General features: G+C 43.0%; 1 protein-coding gene across 1 annotated transcript in view; it reads left to right on the top strand.

Moving 5' to 3' along the window:
• The window catches only part of LOC115224706 (forkhead-associated domain-containing protein 1-like), a 77,428-nt gene extending 59,746 nt beyond the window's left edge, over window positions 1-17,682 (top strand). Inside the window, exons 23-26 of the mRNA XM_029795562.2 lie at window positions 533-584; window positions 8,281-8,394; window positions 15,886-15,969; window positions 17,517-17,682. Coding sequence (XP_029651422.2) covers window positions 533-584; window positions 8,281-8,394; window positions 15,886-15,969; window positions 17,517-17,603 — 337 coding nt within the window. The 3' untranslated portion in view covers window positions 17,604-17,682. The remainder of the gene's footprint in view (window positions 1-532; window positions 585-8,280; window positions 8,395-15,885; window positions 15,970-17,516) is intronic.
• The last annotated feature ends 3,311 nt before the right edge of the window (window positions 17,683-20,993 follow it).

Genomic DNA, 20,993 nt, shown 5'->3' with positions numbered 1-20,993 from the left:
CTCCTCTCTTCTTCATCATCGTCCTCCTCCTCTTCTCTTCTTTGTTGTCGTCCTCCTCCGCTTTTCTTCATCCTTCTCCCTCTTCTTCCTTCTCCCCTCCTCTCCCTCCTCCCTTCACCTTCCCTCCCCATCATCTTTCTCTTCCTCCTCTTCTTCCTTTTCTTTTACTTCTTCTTCTTCCTCCTCCTCCTCCTCTTCTTCTTCGTTGTCGTCGTCCTCCGCCTCTCTTCTTCGTCATCATCCTACTCCTCTTCTCTTCTTTGTCGTCGTCCTCCTCCTCCGCTTTTCTTCATCCTTCTCCCCCCCTTCACCTTCCCTCCCCACCATCTTTCTCTTCATTCTACGATCTCTGATGGTTAAGGTTGCTAAACGTTCTGTCATTCTGTTAGTTTTATAATTTATTCACATTCCATTGTTCTACACCACATACTGATTCTCTTCTCTTACTTCATATTTTAACTCATTACGTTATTCTACACTATACACCAGTTTTATATTCTCTTCAATTATTCTTTTATTCTTTATTTTACAGGAAAGCAGAGGAACTTGCTGAAAAGAAAAATCGAGAAGCAGACAGTCTGACGGTGAGATATTCTATTTCCTACTTAAAATGTCTAGTACTATAATCCTCTCTTTATCACTTAAGGAGGAATTACAACCGGGTTTCATGGTCTGCTACCACAACAGCTCCTTTATAGGATCCAGTTAGCTCAAGACATATTCAGGAGGAACCACATCTAATTTCGTCCCCTACTCCTCTACCGTTTTGACGTGACGGGCCCCCCCCCCTACCGTTTTGACGGCTCTGGTGTTGGGTGCATGTTTTCTTTCTTCTGTTCCTTGGCCTCTTCGATGTATCGTCAGCGAGTGTCAGCCAGTGACTGACTGACTTGTCAAATTTTTCCCTTTAAATACCTGCCGCAGGCAGCCCCAGTAAGTTGTCACGTGACACTGTCTCACCTTAACTGACTAGTGAAGGCGCGTAGTCTTAGCCCGCGCATTCTCTAAACGACCATCACCTGTCAGTCAGTGAAGCTGATTCAGTGTCAGCTTGTCTCACCTAGTGATGTTATTTCCCGCCGGCACGTTATGACTTTCAAGCCATATTTGGTCTTCCCGCTTCAGCCATATATAGAAGCTGGCTTTTTTGACCACCTCTTGTACTCTCCTTATTAGTTTTCGCAGCTTGTTACAAGTCCGTTTTGTTCCATTAAGGGTGTCCCAGAATTAGCTATCTATTTCAATGAAATCAGGAAAATAAAAAAAAAAAAACTGACAGAATTTTATGTTTATTACTTAATTATTATACCAAATGGCTCAGTGGTTAGAGCATCAAGCTTACGATTGTGAGGTTGTGAGTTCGAATCCCGGACCGCACTGCTTGTTGTGTTCTTGAGCAAGACACTTTATTTCACGTTGCTCCATTCACTCAGCTGTAGAAATGAGTTCCAATATCACTGGTGTGAAGCTGTATCAGGATTTGCCTTTCCCTTGGACAACATCGGTGGTGTGGAGTGGGGAGGCCGGTATGCATGGGCGACTGCTAGTCTTCCATAAACAACCTTGCCTGGACTTGTACCTGGGAGAATAACTTTCTATGTGCAATCCCACGGTCAGTCATGACCGAAGGGGGTCTCAAGCATTATACCAAAATGAATAGATTTATAAATCTTATTCTTTTACTCTTTCACTCTTTTACTTGTTTCAGTCATTTGACTGCGGCTATGCTGGAGCACTGCCTTTAGTCGAGCAAATCGACCCTGGGACTTATTCTTTGTAAGCCCAGTACTTATTCTATCGGTCTCTTTTGCTGAACCGCTAAGTAACGGGGATGTAAACACACCAGCATCGGTTGTCAAGCAATGCCAGGAGGACAAACACACACATACATACATATATATATATATATATATATACACACATATACGACAGGCTTCTTTCAGTTTCCGTCTACCAAATCCACTCAGTCTCTTTTGCCAAACCACTAAGTGACGGGGATGTAAACACATCAGCATCGGTTGTCAAGCAACGCTAGGGGGACAAACACAGACACACACATACATATACATATATACGACAGGCTTCTTTTAGTTTCTGTCTACCAAATCCACTCACAAGGCATTGGTTGGCCCGGGGCTATAGCAGAAGACACTTGCCCAAGATGCCACGCAGTGGGACTGAACCCGGAACCATGTGGTTGGTTAGCAAGCTACTTACCACACAGCCACTCCTGCGCCTTTATTGAAAATTTTCAACCTGTACTCCATCTGTATCCCTGCAAATTTCAAATCTATGCTTAGCATTGTGAAACACATTTTGAAGCATTTCAGAAGTTATCTGCTGCACTACTAACTGAATGCGTTATTCAAGTTCAGCTAAACTAATGCTCCGTACGTAGGAATGGAGGTAGAGAAATTGTAGCCAAATTGAAAAAAAAAACTGTTGTGGACAGATAAGTAGAATCCAACAGGAATGAAAATAAAATTATAATAAAGATTATAAAATTATAAACAGGCAAGGCCGTGTGGCGAGAGCTTGCTTCCTAACCACATGGTTCTGGGTTCAGTCCCACTGCATAGCACCTTGGGCAAGTACCTTCTTATTTCTTCATTGCCCACAAGGGTCTAAACATAGAGGGGACAAACAAAGGCAGACAAAGTGTTTAAGTCGATTACATTGACCCCAGTGTGTAACTGATACTTAATTTATCGACTCCGAAAGGATTAAAGGCAAAGTCGACCTCGGTGGAATTTGAACTCCGAACGTAGCGCCTGACTGCTAAGCATTTCGCCTGGCGTGCTAACGTTTCTGCAAGCTTGCTGCCTTTACATACATACATATCATCATCATCATCATCATCATCGTTTAACGTCTGCTTTCCATGCTAGCATGGGTTGGACGGTTCAACTGGGGCCTGGGAAGCCCGAAGGCTGCACCAGGCCAGTCAGATCTGGCAGTGTTTCTACAGCTGGATGCCCTTCCTAACGCCAACCACTTCGAGAGTGTAGTAGGTGATTTTATGTGCCACCGACACAGGTGCCAGACGAGGCTGGCGAACGGCCATGCTCGGATGGTGTTTTTTACGTGCCACCGGCACGGAGGCCAGTCAATGCGGTACTGGCTACGGCCACGTTCGGATGGTTTTTGTATGTGCCACCGGCACTGGTACCACAAAACTACAAATTCCATTAATGCTCATCGAGTTTGCTTTTGATTTTGTCCATTTTCACTTGCCTCAACAGGTCTTCACAAGTAGAGTTATGTGTCCCAAGAAGGAAGGTATGCATAGGTGGACTGACTACGTTCCAGGTAGGGGCCATGGGTTATGGCCTCACTTGTCCAGCCGGGTCTTCTCACGCACAGCATACTTCCAAAGGTCTCGGTCTCTGGTCATTTCCTCGGTGAGACCTAAGGAGCGAAGGTCGTTCTTCACCACCTCGTCCCAGGTTTTCCTGGGTCTGCCTCTTCCACAGGTTCCCTCAACCGCCAGGGTGTGGCACTTTTTCACACAACTATCTTCATCCATTCTTACTACGTGTCCATACCAGCGTAGACGCCTCTCTTGCACACCACATCTGATGCTTCTTAGGTCCAACTTTTCTCTCAAGGCACTTACACTCTGTCGGGTATGAACACTGACATTACACATCCAACGGAGCATACTGGCTTCATTTCTTGCAAGCTTACGCATATCCTCAGCAGTCACGGCCCATGTTTCACTGCCATGTAGCATGGCTGTTCGTACACACGCATCATACAGTCTGCCTTTTACTCTGAGCGAGAGGCCTTTTGTCACCAGCAGAGGTAAGAGCTCTCTGAACTTTGCCCAGGCTATTCTTACTCTAGCAGTTACACTTTCGGCACACCCACCCCCGCTACTGACTTGGTCACCTAGGTAACGGAAAGTATCAACTATTTCAAGTTTTTCTCCCTGGAATGTGACGGAAGATGGTCTCTGCACACTTTCAGTGTTTATTGCACCAGAGCATCTGCCACATACAAAAACTATTTTCCTAGTTAGCCTTCCTTTAACATTGCTGCACCTCATATGTGTCCATAGCTTACACTTGGTGCATCTTATAGAGTTCCTACCTACGCCTTTTCTACAGATCGAGCAGGGCCATCTACCTGATGGCATTTGAAATTTGTCTACCTTCCTATATATATATATATATAGGTGTGTGTGTGTGTGTGTATATATATATATATATGGAGAGAGAGAGAGAGAGAGAGTTGAGACCCCCTTCAATCATGACTGACCATGGGATTGCACCTAGAAAGTTACCCTCCCAGGCACAAGTCTCTGGGCAAGATTGTTTATGGAAGTCCAGCAGTCACCCATGCATACTGGCCTCCCCTCTCCACGCCACCAGTGTTATCCAAGGGGAAGGCAAAGGCTGATACACAGAGCATCTCAACAGAAACATGGTAACAAATGTCTTGTTTTTAATTAAAATCTTCCACCAAACTTTAGACACAATTTATGTTCCTAACACTAGCTTAACGATAACTAAGTTATTTTACTAAATTCTTTATTATATTTAAAATTAATTGAAAGAAACACAGAGCATCTCAACAGAAATATGGTAACAAATGTCTTGTTTTCCATAAGTTTTGAATTAAAATCTTCCACCAAACCTTAGTCACAATTTATGTTCCCAACACTAGCTTAACGATAACTAAGTTATTTTACTAAATTCTTTATTATATTTAAAATTAATTGAAAGAAACACATAGCATCGCAACAGAAATATCTACATTTAAATTAAGGTAGATTATTCTCATCTCACAATATTGGTCCTCTCAGGTAACGTGTCTCTGAATATAAATTGATCATTTACAACACCTGTAATAAACTCGTTATGTTTATTATGTACTAGCAGCATAGCCTGGCATTGCCCGGGTATGTAAGAGCCCCTAGTAGGCAATGACTAATCCCAATCTAGTCCTTTCCCTCTAGGGAATGAAGGCGCATGTGTAGGTTGCAATGTCTTCTCTTCACTCCCAAATAACTATCAAACAGCTATCGATAATTCAACCCAACCAATTCCTACCAGGAAGAAATTACATTCGAGATTTTACCCCCATACCACCACTTCTGCTAATAGCTGCTGCAGCCGCAAGTTATTCGAATACTCTTTTTGTTTAAACTTTCTTTATAACTACCACCCCAAACGTTTTACCTTAAATTTTTTATGTACCCTAAGGGTCCTCGGACACTACTTGCAAACTTTTGGTTTATTATAAACCGCTTTTGTCGTGTGCACCAAAAAACCTTTTCCATTCGTTTGTTCAGTTTGGTCACTTTTGACTTTTTCGTTGTCACTCACATTGCTGCCCGCTTTTTTGCCGTTTTTGTACATTTTTATACATTTTGGGATACTTACCCCACGTGTTCCGAGAGTTAAAAAGGTCGAGTTGCGTCCCCTAGACAGTCTGTGGTTTGTGTTTAATACACAAATCGGTTTGTTATGTGCCACATATGATTTAATTAACCGATTTTTTCCAATAATAAAGTATCCTATTGGAATAAAAAGGGCCATATAGCTCCTTGGAGCAGACATGATGCTTGCTGTGAATTTAAAAAAAAATTCCTGCCAATTTGTGAAAGATATTGTCGAAAATATGTCATCTTGAATTTGAACGTGATTTCCCAAAATGGCATGATTTTATCGATTTTTTCTGATGGTAAGGAATTGCATGGAAAACTAACGTCAGAATTAAGTTTCTTAGGTTAACATTAAGCTTTACCATGAGTTTGGTGAAAATCGATTGCAAGTTGCGAAAACTACAACAGAAAATGTGTTGCATATAAAAAGCTTAGATTCTCGACCCCATGTCGAATTTATCAATTTTTTTCAGAACTGGGGGAACTTTTCAAAATTTTTGCTGCGTTTGTTTTGAATTATGACAGTGGGCTATGAGTGTGTCAAATTTCATCAGAATCGATTGAAAGCAGTGATCAGGGTGAGGGTACAACCTGACAGACAAACTGCCGTTTATATAGAGAGAGATGATAACAAAGCATAACAGTAACGTTATATCTACTCTCACCATAATCTACCTGCCTGTCTGTCTGGCTGTCTTCCTCTCTCTCTTTCACACACACACACACACACACACACACACCAGAGAACAATATTACACATCTTACAATTTCTATAAATAGTGAAGTGTCAACTTAATTAATGTGTCAATTAAGGCAATATTGAGCTAAAGTTATCAAGGAAAGCTATAATAACCGCTGTTGAATAACGATTAACGAAACTAAATAAAGGCAAGGGAGATAACTCAAAATAAAAAAAGATAACTGCATACCGTAAATCCTCGAGCATAATCGGCATTTTTCCCCCAAAATTTAAAGGTCAAAATCCCTAGTGTGCAGTGGCCCAGCAACAAAATTTGCTAAGGAAGTGCAAACCCAGGTCCTAATTTTTTAAAGAAAAATGTGGATTTTTCCAATGTTAACATTAAAACAAATGTAGGTATAATAATAATTTTTATTATTATGGGGGTCGGCTGAAATGTTCATAATCTGAGCAAGACACTCTCAATGGAATGTAACCAAATGAAGTTCATTTTCTAACATAGTTCCTCTTACTGTCCACACACTTCCATAAGTAGTTGCAGTGCTTGGGTCGCACTGGTGAAGAAGCTTTTCTCTTGATCAAAATGGTCATCAACAACAGATAAGATGTTCTCATCATAGTGATACTGGTGCTCAGCTGAGTGTTTTTCTATGTTGGGAAACAGATGATAACCAGAAGGAACCAAATCACTAATATAGGGAGGATGATCAACCAGTTCAAAGCCAGTCACACACAGCAGCCATTGAAACCAAGGACTTGTGTGCTGAAGCATTGTCCTAATGAAACAAGACCCCGTTCATCAGTTTTTCTGGGTGTTTGGTCTTGATAGCCTTTCATAACTGCCTTAGGAAGTTAGTGGTGCTTATGTTCCAAAGGTACAATGAGAAGGCTCAGGAGAAGGATAGAGATATGGGGTAGACGGAAGGAAGTTAGAAGGAATGAAAAGTGAAAAGATAAACTGGGGATCTGAAATGAGTACTAGGTAGGAGATTGGCCCCTGTGCTGGTGGCACGTAAAAAAAGCACCCATTACACTCTCAGAGTGCTTGGCATTAGGAAGGGCATCCAGCTGTAAAAACACTGCCAGATCAGACTGGAACCTGGTGCAGACTCCTGGCTTTCGAAACCCCAGTCGAACCATTCAACTTATTCCAGCATAGAAAATGGACATTAAACGATGATGTCTTACCTATGCACTGGTCAAGTCCCTTCTATGTTTAGCCCCTTGTGGGCAATAAAGAAATATATATATATATCTTTCTCTCTCTCTTACTTGTTTCAGTCATTTGACTGCGGCCATGCTGGAGCACTGCCTTTAGTTGAGCAAATCAACCCCGGGACTTATTCTTTGTAAGCCCAGTACTTATTCTATCAGTCTCTTTTGCCAAACCACTAAGTGACGGGGATGTAAACACATCAGCATCGGTTGTCAAGCAACGCTAGGGGGACAAACACAGACACACACATACATATACATATATACGACAGGCTTCTTTTAGTTTCTGTCTACCAAATCCACTCACAAGGCATTGGTTGGCCCGGGGCTATAGCAGAAGACACTTGCCCAAGATGCCACGCAGTGCGACTGAACCCGGAACCATGTGGTTGGTTAGCAAGCTACTTTAGTTCATGAAAATTCACCATTAAGGTGTTACATAGAGGGGACATACAAACACAGACAAACATATAGGGTGTAGTAGCTTAAAACGTTTTAGTATTTACAATATAATGTATACAATATTTACAATATAGAGTTTACAAATTTAATATTACACAGTAGGGCAAGGAACCCAGCCATCTGGGTAGAACCTTTACTTCTTGATCCGGCCACACTTACCTGGTGCCAAATATACCCAACTTGCAAGCTGCAGACTTCCATCTTTTCACAAACATATCTCGTGACAGACACCTCTTCCCCAGCCTGATCTTACTAAAAAAGTTAACCAACCCCTGGCTGGATACAAAGGTACCTGTCACTATACCTTTCGTACGTGTCTTCCATACTATTTCTTTCAGTATGGCTACTACGCAGGAAAAACAAGCCTTCCTTTCGAAGGGAGGTGGCACAATCTCAATGAGCCACTCCTGCGCCTATATATGTATGTATCTATATGTATCTGTTATGACAATGTTCCTCCTGGTGCTGTTCCTGGCTGGTCCTGCTTTAAACTTATTTCTTTCTTTGACTTCAGGCACATATGTTACTGAAGACAGAAGAAACCAATTTGCTTCGAGACTCCTTGAACAAGACCAAGCAGCAGCTTCAACAAGAGAAACGATTAAACAGTGCCATTAAACATAAGAAAGTCAGTGTAAACATTTTTCTCTTAAGCTTCCTAATCTTATACACATATACACAGATGTGCAGGACAAGTGAGACCATAACCCAAGGCCTCTACATGGGATGTAGCCAGTCCACTTATGCATACCTTTCCTTCTTGGGACACAAAACTCTACTTGTGAAGACCTGTTGAGGCAAGTGAAAATCGAAATCAATCAACATCAATGGAAATTGCAGCTGTGATACCAGTCCTGGTGGTATGTAAGAGAACCATCTGAACGTGGCCGTTGCCAGCGCTGCCCTGACTAGCCTCGTGCCAGTGGCACGTAAAAAGCACCATCCAATTGGGGCTGTTGCCAGCCTCGCCTGGCCCCCGTGCCGGTGGCACGTAAAAAGCACCATCCAATCGTTGCCGTTTGCCAGCCTTGTCTGGCACCTGTGCCGGTGGCACGTAAAAAGCACCCACGACACTCACGGAGTGGTTGGTGTTAGGGAGGGTGCCAGATCAGACTCGGCCTGGTGCAACCTTCTGGCTTCCCAGACCCCAGTTGAAACGTCCAACCCATGCTAGCATGGAAAGCAGACGCTAAACGAGGATGATGATGATCAGTATCATCGTCATCATCATTTAACGTCTGCTTTCCATGCTAGCATTGGTTGGATGATATGACTGAGGTCTGGCGAACCAGACTCCAATCTGATCTGGCAGAGTTTCTACAGCTGGCTGCCCTTCCTAACGCAAACCACTCCGAGAGTGTAGTGGGTGCTTTTATGTGCCAGCGGCACGAGGGCCAGTTTGGTAGTACTGTCAACAGCCATGCCCAAATGGTGCTTTTTACGTGCCGCCTGCACAGGAGCCAGTCCAGCGGCACTGGCGACGTCCACGCTCGAATGTTTCACGTACCACCAGCACAAGTGCTAGTAAGGCGACACGGTAATGATCACGCTTGAATGGTGTGCTTAACGTGCCATCGGCATGAAGGTCAGCTTGTTGCTCTGGCAACGATCTCACTCCTTTGGGACTCTTAGTGCTCCACTAGCAACGGATGCCAGTCACCATATATATATATATATATATATGTTTAGGACATCACAATAGAAATATTGAGAAATAAATAAATAAGTCTTATATAAACAGTGCATCTCAAGCTATAAATAATAGCTCATACTCTGACCTATTATTTTTAGCTGGATTGACATTTGAGATACATCATTTATAGAACACACACACACACATGCACGCGCACACACATACTCACAAACTCACAACCACACACATACACACAAGCTCATACCTACACACATTGTCATCATTTAACGCCCACTTCTCTATGGTTAGGATATTGGATTCAATATCTTGAGTTTGTGGTTTCAATTCCTCAACCAGGCAACAAATTATATATTTGAGTAAAACACTTCATTTCATATTTCTCCAGTCCACTCAGCTAATGGTTAGGATATTGCACTCATGACTTCTAGATTGTGGTTTCAATTCCTGGACTGGGCAGTGCATTGTGTTCTTGAGCAAAACACTTCATTTCATGTTGCTCCAGTCCACTCAGCTAATGGTTAGGATGTTACGCTCATGACTTCTAGATTGTGGTTTCAATTCTTGGACTGAGTAATACATTGTGTTCTTGAGTAAAACACTTCATTTCATGTTTCTCCAGTCCACTCAGCTAATGGTTAGGATGTTGCACTCATGACTTCTAGATTGTGGTTTCAATTCTTGGACTGAGTAATACATTGTGTTCTTGAGTAAAACACTTCATTTCATGTTTCTCCAGTCCACTCAGCTAATGGTTAGGATGTTTCGCTCATGACTTCTAGATTGTGGTTTCAATTCCTGGACTGAGTAATACATTGTGTTCTTGAGTAAAACACTTCATTTCATGTTTCTCCAGTCCACTCAGCTAATGGTTAGGATGTTGCACTCATGACTTCTAGATTGTGGTTTCAATTCTTGGACTGGGCAGTGCATTGTGTTCTTGAGTAAAACACTTCATTTCATGTTTCTCCAGTCCACTCAGCTAATGGTTAGGATGTTGCACTCATGACTTCTAGATTGTGGTTTCAATTCTTGGACTGAGTAATACATTGTGTTCTTGAGTAAAACACTTCATTTCATGTTTCTCCAGTCCACTCAGCTAATGGTTAGGATATTACGCTCATGACTTCTAGATTGTGGTTTCAATTCCTGGACTGAGTAATACATTGTGTTCTTGAGTAAAACACTTCATTTCATGTTTCTCCAGTCCACTCAGCTAATGGTTAGGATGTTGCACTCATGACTTCTAGATTGTGGTTTCAATTCTTGGACTGGGCAGTGCATTGTGTTCTTGAGTAAAACACTTCATTTCATGTTTCTCCAGTCCACTCAGCTAATGGTTAGGATGTTGCACTCATGACTTCTAGATTGTGGTTTCAATTCTTGGACTGGGCAGTGCATTGTGTTCTTGAGCAAAACACTTCATTTCATGTTGCTCCAGTCCACTCAGCTAATGGTTAGGATGTTACGCTCATGACTTCTAGATTGCGGTTTCAATTCCTGGACTGAGTAATACATTGTGTTCTTGAGTAAAACACTTCATTTCATGTTTCTCCAGTCCACTCAGCTAATGGTTAGGATGTTACGCTCATGACTTCTAGATTGTGGTTTCAATTCCTGGACTGAGTAATACATTGTGTTCTTGAGTAAAACACTTCATTTCATGTTTCTCCAGTCCACTCAGCTAATGGTTAGGATGTTACGCTCATGACTTCTAGATTGTGGTTTCAATTCCTGGACTGAGTAATACATTGTGTTCTTGAGTAAAACACTTCATTTCATGTTTCTCCAGTCCACTCAGCTAATGGTTAGGATGTTGCACTCATGACTTCTAGATTGTGGTTTCAATTCTTGGACTGAGTAATACATTGTGTTCTTGAGTAAAACACTTCATTAAGTCTGAGCACAAACCGTCCTGCGGTATTCTACCCACAAATGCTCAACCTACAACCAAATTCGATGCCGTCTATTGCAAGCTGAGCCTATCTGAGTTTTGCCTGCCCGTGTTGGCTGTCTACAGGCCGCCTCTAGCCGACCCCCAGGACGATGCTCATCTACTCGAGGCGATAAGATTCGTTTCAGCTTCGCATGACTGCTTGGTACTAGGCGACTTCAACGCTCCCATGATCGATTGGCCCGCATCAATTTGTACAACATCTTCCCGGTTCGGCCAGGCCCTTCTTGACGTGGCTGAAGATTGTTTTCTATCGCAACATGTTGAATATCCGACAAGGCATCGGTCTGGGCAGCAGCCATCTATGCTAGATCTGGTATTCTCCCGCTATCCAAGATCAGTGTCAGACGTATCTGTGTGCGCCCCTCTTGCCAAGAGTGATCATGCGGTCCTGAAGTTCGTCATGCACACAACTTTTTCCATGCCCACGATTACTTCGCTGCCACGTAGAGTCTTCTCTGCAATTAATCTTGAAATTCTAACCGAGGCTTCCGCGCTTCTGGACTGGCGTTCCCTGATGACGTTGTCCTCAGTTGACGAACTATGGTCATCCCTCAAAGCATATGTAATCTGTTTGACTGACCAGGCAGTTCCCGTTGGACTTCCCAAGAGGAAGAAACACAAGCCCTGGGTAACGAAGAAGGTTAAACGAGAACGTCGACTCAGAGATATTGCTTGGGCTGAATTCAAAAATCTGGATTCGACTGCAGCTTTTGAGGTGTACAAAACTCAACGAGACCGAGCCGTGAAAATTGAAAAGAAAGAACGCTTCAGTTATGAATACAAAATCGCGGCAAATGCCAGTAGCAATCCAAAAACCTTCTTTGCCCATGTCCAGCGGAATTCCCGCTTGAACAACCAGATTGTAACATTGGTAGACTCAACAGGCGTATCGATTGAGGACCCTTATCAACAGAGTCAATTATTTGCCGAGGCTTTTTCAACTATTTTCAAACAAGATGATGGTCGTGAACCCCCTCCTTTTGATAGATCGGTACCTCCAATGCTTCGATTGATCATCACGCGGGACCAAGTCAAACGTGTTATTCAAGGCCTCGATGTCAACAAGGGTCACGGCCCTGACGGCATACACCCACGGGTTATCAAAGCGTTGGCTCCGGTCATCTGCGAGCCCTTAACACGACTATTCAATATGTCATTGGCGACGGGTGTTATACCTGCAGACTGGAGAACAGCGATAATCTGCCCAATTTTCAAGAAAGGGAGCCGCGAAGACCCGCTTAACTACCGACCGGTTTCCCTTACATCAATAATCAGCAAGATGTTCGAAACCATCCTTAAGAAAAGTATGATGCTCCACCTCCTAAGCACAGCCTCAATCACTGATTCCCAACACGGCTTCGTGCCGAAGAGATCATGCTTGACCAACTTACTAGTAATGGAAGAATTGGTGACGCGCATCCTCGATGATAGTGATGCTGTTGACATCGTTTTATTGGACTTTGCCAAAGCTTTTGACTCGGTAAACCACCGCCTACTACTTGTCAAGCTTCAAGCATATAGTTTCCATCCGGATATTGTACGATGGGTTGGTGCCTTCCTCTCAGATCGCTCCTTCCAAGTTCAAGTTAATGGTTCGCGGTCCGACGTCTCCAGTGCGAGCAGTGGCGTGCCTCAAGGTTCAGTGCTTGGGCCCTTGTTGTTCTTAGTCTTCATAAATGACTTGCCCGACGACCTCACGCAACACACCCTTCTATTTGCTGACGATATCAAACTGGTCGCTCCTCGCGGTAGTATAGAGGATCTTCGTCGATGCCTCCACCAAATTTGGAAGTGGTCTAACGATTGGGACCTGTGTCTGAACGTGTCAAAGTGCTGTCATCTGCCTGTCGGCTCTACTCCTACAACTCAACTTGATTTCGAGCCGGGTCGTCTGCTGCTGGAGAGGACCGATCAGGTAAAGGACCTGGGTATCTTGGTGGATTCCTCCTTTTCGCCTTCGGCCCAGTGTGTCCATGCTGCCAACAAAGCGCGCGGAATTCTGTTTTTGATTCGACGGTCATTTGGAGTGCTCTCAGCAGCCATATTCCTGCCACTCTATGTCACGCTGGTGAGACCCATATTGGAGTATGGGATTCAAGCCTCTTCTCCTTATCTCCTCAAAGACATACAGCACCTCGAAAGAGTCCAGAGGCTGGCTACCCGCCTGGTTCATGGTCTCAAAAATTTGTCCTACGAAGAAAGGCTGAGGACGCTCGACCTTTATTCTCTTGAAAAACGCCGCCGCCGTGGTGATCTCATTCTCGCCCACAACATCATAAGCGGGAAGTGTAACCTCTCGAAAGAGCTGTTCTTCACTCCTGCTCCGGAGCGTCGGCTGCGGGGTCATTCCGAAAAGCTCTACCTGCGACGATTTCATCTCAATCGAAGGAGAGGAGCTTTCTCCGTCCGGGTTGCGGATCCGTGGAACAAGCTGCCAGATGAGATGGTGAAGATGCCGACGACCGCTTTGTTCAAAGCCTCCCTGGACCTCAAGTGGCCTGAACTCTTTACATGAACACCACCCTGTACATAACTCCATGTCCCCCTACATGGCCTTGCTATTTGCTTTTGAGCCAAATTAACTAACTAACTAACTAACTAACTAACATTTCATGTTTCTCCAGTCCACTCAGCTAATGGTTAGGATGTTACGCTCATGACTTCTAGATTGTGGTTTCAATTCCTGGACTGAGTAATACATTGTGTTCTTGCGTAAAACACTTCATTTCATGTTTCTCCAGTCCACTCAGCTAATGGTTAGGATGTTGCACTCATGACTTCTAGATTGTGGTTTCAATTCTTGGACTGGGCAGTGCATTGTGTTCTTGAGTAAAACACTTCATTTCATGTTTCTCCAGTCCACTCAGCTAATGGTTAGGATGTTGCACTCATGACTTCTAGATTGTGGTTTCAATTCTTGGACTGGGCAGTGCATTGTGTTCTTGAGCAAAACACTTCATTTCATGTTGCTCCACTACACTCAGCTAATGGTTAGGATGTTGCACTCATGACTTCCAGATTGTGGTTTCAATACCTGGACTGAGTAATACATTGTGTTCTTGAGTAAAACACTTCATTTCATGTTGCTCCAGTCCACTCAGCTAATGGTTAGGATGTTACGCTCATGACTTCTAGATTGCGGTTTCAATTCCTGGACTGAGTAATACATTGTGTTCTTGAGCAAAACACTTCATTTCATGTTGCTCCATTCCACTCAGCTAATGGTTAGGATATTGCACTCATGACTTCTAGATTGTGGTTTCAATTCTTGGACTGGGCAATACATTGTGTTCTTGAGCAAAACACTTCATTTCACATTGTTCCAGTATGCTCAGCTGGCAAAAATGAGTGAACCAGTGATGGACCAGCAGCCCATCCAGGAGGGAATCTATGTGTTACAGAAACTGGGAAACTGGCCCTATGAGTCGATATGACTCAAGAAAGATCTTTGTCCTTTTTATCTCTGTGCTTGTGTGGGTCAGATACTTGTACTTGTGGCGATATTCATCCTGGGCTTGTTGAGTCGGCTTCTACCATGGAAGAAGTTTTGTGGATTTCACAAGCGGTCCCCAACAATCCCGCATGTAGAGACATCCTGTTTGCCGCAGATTGTCCGCAGATGCAGGGACAGAATGATCGAGGAGCCGCCAGTTGCTGAAACAGACACTCCGAGGATTTTCCCCAGGTTGTGGCCCTAATACCACTTGGTGTCAGACCAATCCGCCTTGGGTGGCCCTACCAGGAACCGAAGTTCCCGAGGGCATAGCTCTGACACTACCCGTTGCCAGCGTCCCCACCACGGTGAGGAGGGGATGGACTCTGGGTCAGATGCATATTGTCCAGGCAGATTTTCTATGGTTGGATGCTCTTCCTGTCATTAACCCTCACTTGGGCGTGGTAAGGATTCTGCCAGCTCACCACCCTATGAGTGTTAAATATTAAAGTTTAATTATAAAATATTGTAAAAATGTCAAAAAACTACATTTCTAGTATGCAGAGCTACCGTGTGAAATATGTGGCATCATATGTCAACATCAAAATAAAAATCAAATGGAAATTGTAGTTAAAACACCCATGCCGGTGACACGTACAAAGCACCGTCTGAATGGGGCAGATGCCAGCGCCGCCTGACTGGCGTCCGTGTTGGTGACATGTAAAAGCACCAACCGATTGTGGCCATTTGCCAGCCTGCTCTGGCCCCTGTGCCTGTGGCACGTAAAAGACACACACTACACTCACAAAGTGGTTGGCATTAGGAAGGGCATCCAGCTGTAGAAACACTGCCAAATCAGACTAGAGCCTGGTGCAGCCTCCATGGCTTACCAGACCCCGGTCGAACCGTCCAACCCATGCAAGCATGGAAAACGGACATTAGATGATGATGATGATGATTGGTAAGTTCCAGTAACAGGCCACTGGTGGTTAATGTGTTATTCTCAGAAATAGAATGAAGTCCATGTTTCAGGACTATAAATTGGTTTAACGTAACTGAAAGTTGTTCTATTTTTCAGACGTTTCATCTTGAAAATGAGAAAAGCCACCTAGGATTGAAACCTGTAGCGCATCACTGCTATTCTGATACTGCATCGTCTGAGGTAAACATACTGACATTATTCCTATTATATTTCACAGCAGGGTAACACGTTTTACAACAACAACAACAACAGCAACAGCAACAACAACAACTACTACTACTTAAACTCTACCACAAATGTTATTGCTACTACTACACACATTTCCCTGTGGACACAATACCTATTTCTTTACTACCCACACGGGGCTAAACACAGAGGGGACAAATTAGGACAGACAAACGGATTAAGTTGATTATATCGACCCCAGTATGTAACTGGTACTTAATTTATCGACCCCAAAAGGATGAAAGGCAAAGTCGACTCCGGTGGAATTTGAACTCAGAACGTAGCAGCAGACGACATACCTATTTTTTTACTACCCACAAGGGGCTATACACAGAGAAGACAAATAAGGACAGAGAAACAGATTAAGTTGATTACATCGACCCCAGTGCGCAACTGGTACTTATTTAATCGACTCTGAAAGGATGAAAGGCAAAGTTGACCTTGGCGGAATTTGAACTCAGAACGTAGCAGCAGACGAAATACCACTAAGCATTTCGCCCGGCGTGCTAACATTTCTGCCAGCTTGTCGCCTTAGTGGACACAATACCACCACCACTTAAATACTATCATCATCACTATATATGAGGTGAACCTACTATCACCTTTACCACCACCACCACCACCACCACCTCTGCTCCGAGCACCATGGAAAAATATTCGCAAAATAGATATTGAGGATGATTCTAACTATAAGGAATCAGTGCCACATCTTCCCCTATACAATTTCATTCCTTTAGCCATAGTTTGATCCTTAAGCATTTAAACCATATCTGGCCCAAACATTCAACCTGTTTAATGTCCATACTGGCCAGGTCCAGCCTCTCACACTTAGCCTACAATGTCATTCTAAAATTAATTGACAACATTGAGATCTAGAAGGGCTGTGTGGTAAGTAGCTTGCTTACGAACTACATGGTTCCGGGTTCAGTCCCACTGCGTGGCACCTTGGGCAAGTGTCTTCTACTATAGCCTCGGGCCAACCAAAGCCTTGTGAGTGGATTTGGTAGATGAAAACCAAATGAAGCCCATCATATGTATGTGTGTGTGTGTGTTTGTCCCCCCCCCCCAACATCACTTGACAACCAATGCTGGTGTGTTTACATCCCCGTAACTTAGCGGTTTGGCAAAAGAGACTAATAGAATAAGTACTCGGCTTACAAAGAATATGTCCTGGGGTCAATGTGCTCGACTAAAGGTGGTGCTCCAGCATGGCCACAGTCAAATGACTGAAACAAGTAAAAGAGTAATCTAAAGGGTTAATACTTTGGCATTTAAACCAACCATATCCATCCCAAATATTCTACCTGTTTTATGTTCAAGCCGGCTAAATCTGGCCTTTCAAACCTACCCTGCAATGTCATTCTAAAATGCACTAGTTGAGCAGTGGGGTTGATGTCATTGACTAGCTGCCTCCTCCAGAATTTCAAACTTTAGTCCTGTATTAGAAAGAATTAAAGAATTTTTAATATCATTATTTGATATCTCTGATTTTTCGATTGCAGAAGCCTTCAAGAGATGGAGTCAGTCGGAAAAATACTGGACAAAAATCCGGGAAGAGAGAACAATCGATGAAAAATAAAAAACAATAAAGAAACAAAGTTGATGGTTTATACATAAACATCACTAATCTTATTATATAATAAAGGAATAACTATTCGTTATATATAACTAATTGAAGTTATGGTATTTTTTAAATTTTAGTGCTTGATTAAAAGACTTATCAAGCCAAATGGAATTGGTAGACACTGTCGTCACACAACTGGCACCTGTGCCAGTGGCATGTAAAAGCACCCATTACATACTTGGAGTGGTTGGCATTAGGAAGAGCATCCTGCTGTAAGAACCATATCGAATCAGGTTGGAGTCTGGTGCAGCTGCTTGTTTCTTTGTTTGTTGAGCGAGGGACAAGTCTGAAACATGGTCCTTTGCTATTCGTAAGACCTGCAGAAGAGAAAGCAGGTCTACCTCCGACACCGAGAGCATCGACGGATGGATGAATGTTCATCCAGGCTCAGCGGTTGCGTAGGAAGTTGGGGGAACAAGAAACAGGAAGAAAGAGTGAGAGAAAGTTGGAGCGAAAGAGTACAACAGGGGTCACCACAACCCCGTGCCGGAGCCTCGTGGAGCTTTAGGTGTCTTCGCTCAATAAACACACAATGCCCGGTCTGGGAATCGAAACCGCGATCCTCCAACCACGAGTCCGCTGCCCTAACCATTGGGCCATTGCGCCTCCACTGGTGCAGCAGCTCAGCTTACCAGCTCTGGTCAAACCATCCAACCCATGCCAGCATGGACAACGGACGTAGGATGATAATGATGATGATGAATTATCAATAAAATAGGCACAGCTATGGTGTGGGGTTAAGGAGTTAGTTTCCTAACTCTGTGGCTTCAGGTTCAGTCCTACTGCGTGCCACCTTGAGCAAGTGTCTTCTATAATATCTTTGGGCTGACCAAACCCTTCTGAGCAGATATGGTAGACAGAAAAAAGCTCTATCTACGACGATTTCATCTCAGTTGAAGGAGAGGGGCTTTCTCCATCCGGGTTGCGGATCCGTGGAATAAGCTGCCGGACAAGATAGTGAAGATGCCGACAACCGCTCGGTTCAAAGTCTCTCTTGACCAGAAATGGCCTGAACTCTTTGTATGACACCCTGTCCCCTTACATGGCCTTGCTTTTGCTTTTTGATCCAATAAAAATTGAATTGAATTGTCCTGACTGTTATTCTGTATATCACTGGTGGGGAGATGAGTCGCTGTTGTCTCTAGCAGTTGAGTATCCATCACTGATGAGACCAGAGAAAGTTGAAATCATGTGAACTGGTGATCTCGGCACTGGAGATGGTGGGGATTTATCTTCCCATTAACAATATAGACAAGAGTGCATTTTGCACCAAAAGCCAATATGAGAGTTTCTCTTGTGGTGTCTACCACAGTATAGTCTGTTCCAACAGAACATCCATTTTTAAGTGGGATTAAATACGACCGTTTGTTATCAATACTGCCTCTGTTGCTAATAAATATTGGATCTTTTCGCTTTGAACGGCAGTTTTTAACATAATTTCTAGGTAACTAAAAAATTTTAAACTTTGTATACTGGTAGAATGTGTTTATGAAGCATCTTTTTCTCTTGGCTTTATTGAGAAAATTCTATAGTTTGTAAGAAATTTGTTGTTTTTTTCTTCAATTTCTGCAATTTCAACCAATCACTGACCTCTATTGAGGTAAAAAACATTGTGCCGTATGAATATGTCCCTCGTTTAAGAAACAGATTGGGTTTATTTACATTTGTGAAGAAAAAAAAAGATACCCTTCCCCCCACCCCTAACCCTAAAACAGATTGAATTGCAATAGATCGATACTAGGGTCATAATTATGGGTGACAATTTCATATGACACCACTAGAAAAAACTGCCGTTCAAATCGAAAAGATCCAAAATATTTATTAAAACATGGAGAAAACTTGGGCAGGATGTGGTTAGTTTAAATGTTAAAATGTGAAAGCTGTAATTTTTCACTTGAAATATTTAATTAAAACCATAATTTTCACTGAAAAGAATTTTAAAAAAATTATTTTATTTGTTTCTTGTATGTGTTGGAGTTTTTTTTTTTTTGTAACGTTAAGAAAAAAAAATCTTCATAAATAAGACAAGTTAATAAAATAGGAAGGAACAAAAGAATAAATTCATTAACAATGCACCATTTGTCATCGTTAAAAAAAAAAATCATCATCATCATCGTCATCAACGAACACAACATGCCATTGTTAAACACATCGATACAATCATCCCAAGTCATTCTTAAATAAATCATCATCATCATCATCACCAAAACTACATGCCATCTTTAAACACACCCTTGTCATCATTCTCATCCTCATCATCAACACCACCCATACTACATGTCATCCTAAAACACATTATCATCATCCATACATGTTCATCCTCATCATCATCACCACCATCCATACACATCGTCATCATTATTAATAAACACATTAACTTCATAACCATCATCATCACCATTATCATCTTTAAATACATCAATCATAATCCTTATTATCATCATCAACGTTATGTGACATTACCACTAATAAACACATCATCATCACACTAATTCACAATGAAGCCTTCTCGTTATTATATCGCCAATGCGGGGGGGGGGGTAGAGAGAAGGTACGGTTATAATAAACAACAGTTTTTAAGATGTCTGCCATGGAAACCTGCCATATATCTTGGAGGGGGGGAGATGGTAGAAGAACTAATGGACGAAGGGACTTTCAAGTGAAAATGGTAGTTCTGCTTTAGGTTAGGAGCAGTAGTAGTGGTGGTAGTGGTAGTAGTAGTTGCTTTGCATGTGAGAGGTACTGTGATTGTTACTCAGATTCAGATTCTCTATGAAGGTGCATGGCTCAGCGGTTAGAGCATTGGGCTTACAATTGTTGGTTGTTGTTTGTTCCTTCTCGAGCCATGCCTGGCTCATAAGGGCCAGTTTTCCAGTTTCCTTGGCGTATAGGTTCCCCACCTGGATGGGACGCCGGTCCATTGCAGGTGAGCTGCAAGATGCAGGAGGAAAGAGTGAGAGAAAGTTGTGGCAAAAGAGTCAGCAGAAGTTTCGCCATTACCTTCTGCCGGAGCCGCGTGGAGCTTAGGTGTTTCGCTCATAAACACACACATCGTCCGATCTGAGATTCGAACCTGCAATCCCTCGACCGCGAGTCTGCTGCTCTAACCACTAGCTCATGTGCCTCCACAAAAAATAAATGCGCCCTTTTAAAGCCTAGCCAGGCTCATGGGCCCGGTTTCTGTGGCGTATGTGTTCCCCAGTACGATGGGAAGCCAGTCCATCACAGCGTTACTCATTTTTGCCAGCTGACTGGACTGGAGCAACGTGAAATGAAGTGTTTTGCTCAAGAACACAACGCATCGCCTGGTCTAGGAATCGAAACCACAATCTTACGATCATGATGCTGACACCTT

This window comes from Octopus sinensis, linkage group LG26, assembly GCF_006345805.1.
Source record: "Octopus sinensis linkage group LG26, ASM634580v1, whole genome shotgun sequence".
NCBI classification, from domain to species: Eukaryota; Metazoa; Mollusca; class Cephalopoda; order Octopoda; family Octopodidae; genus Octopus; species Octopus sinensis.
Note: the sequence above shows the minus strand (reverse complement) of the source record. Positions and strands in the feature narration are given on the sequence as shown.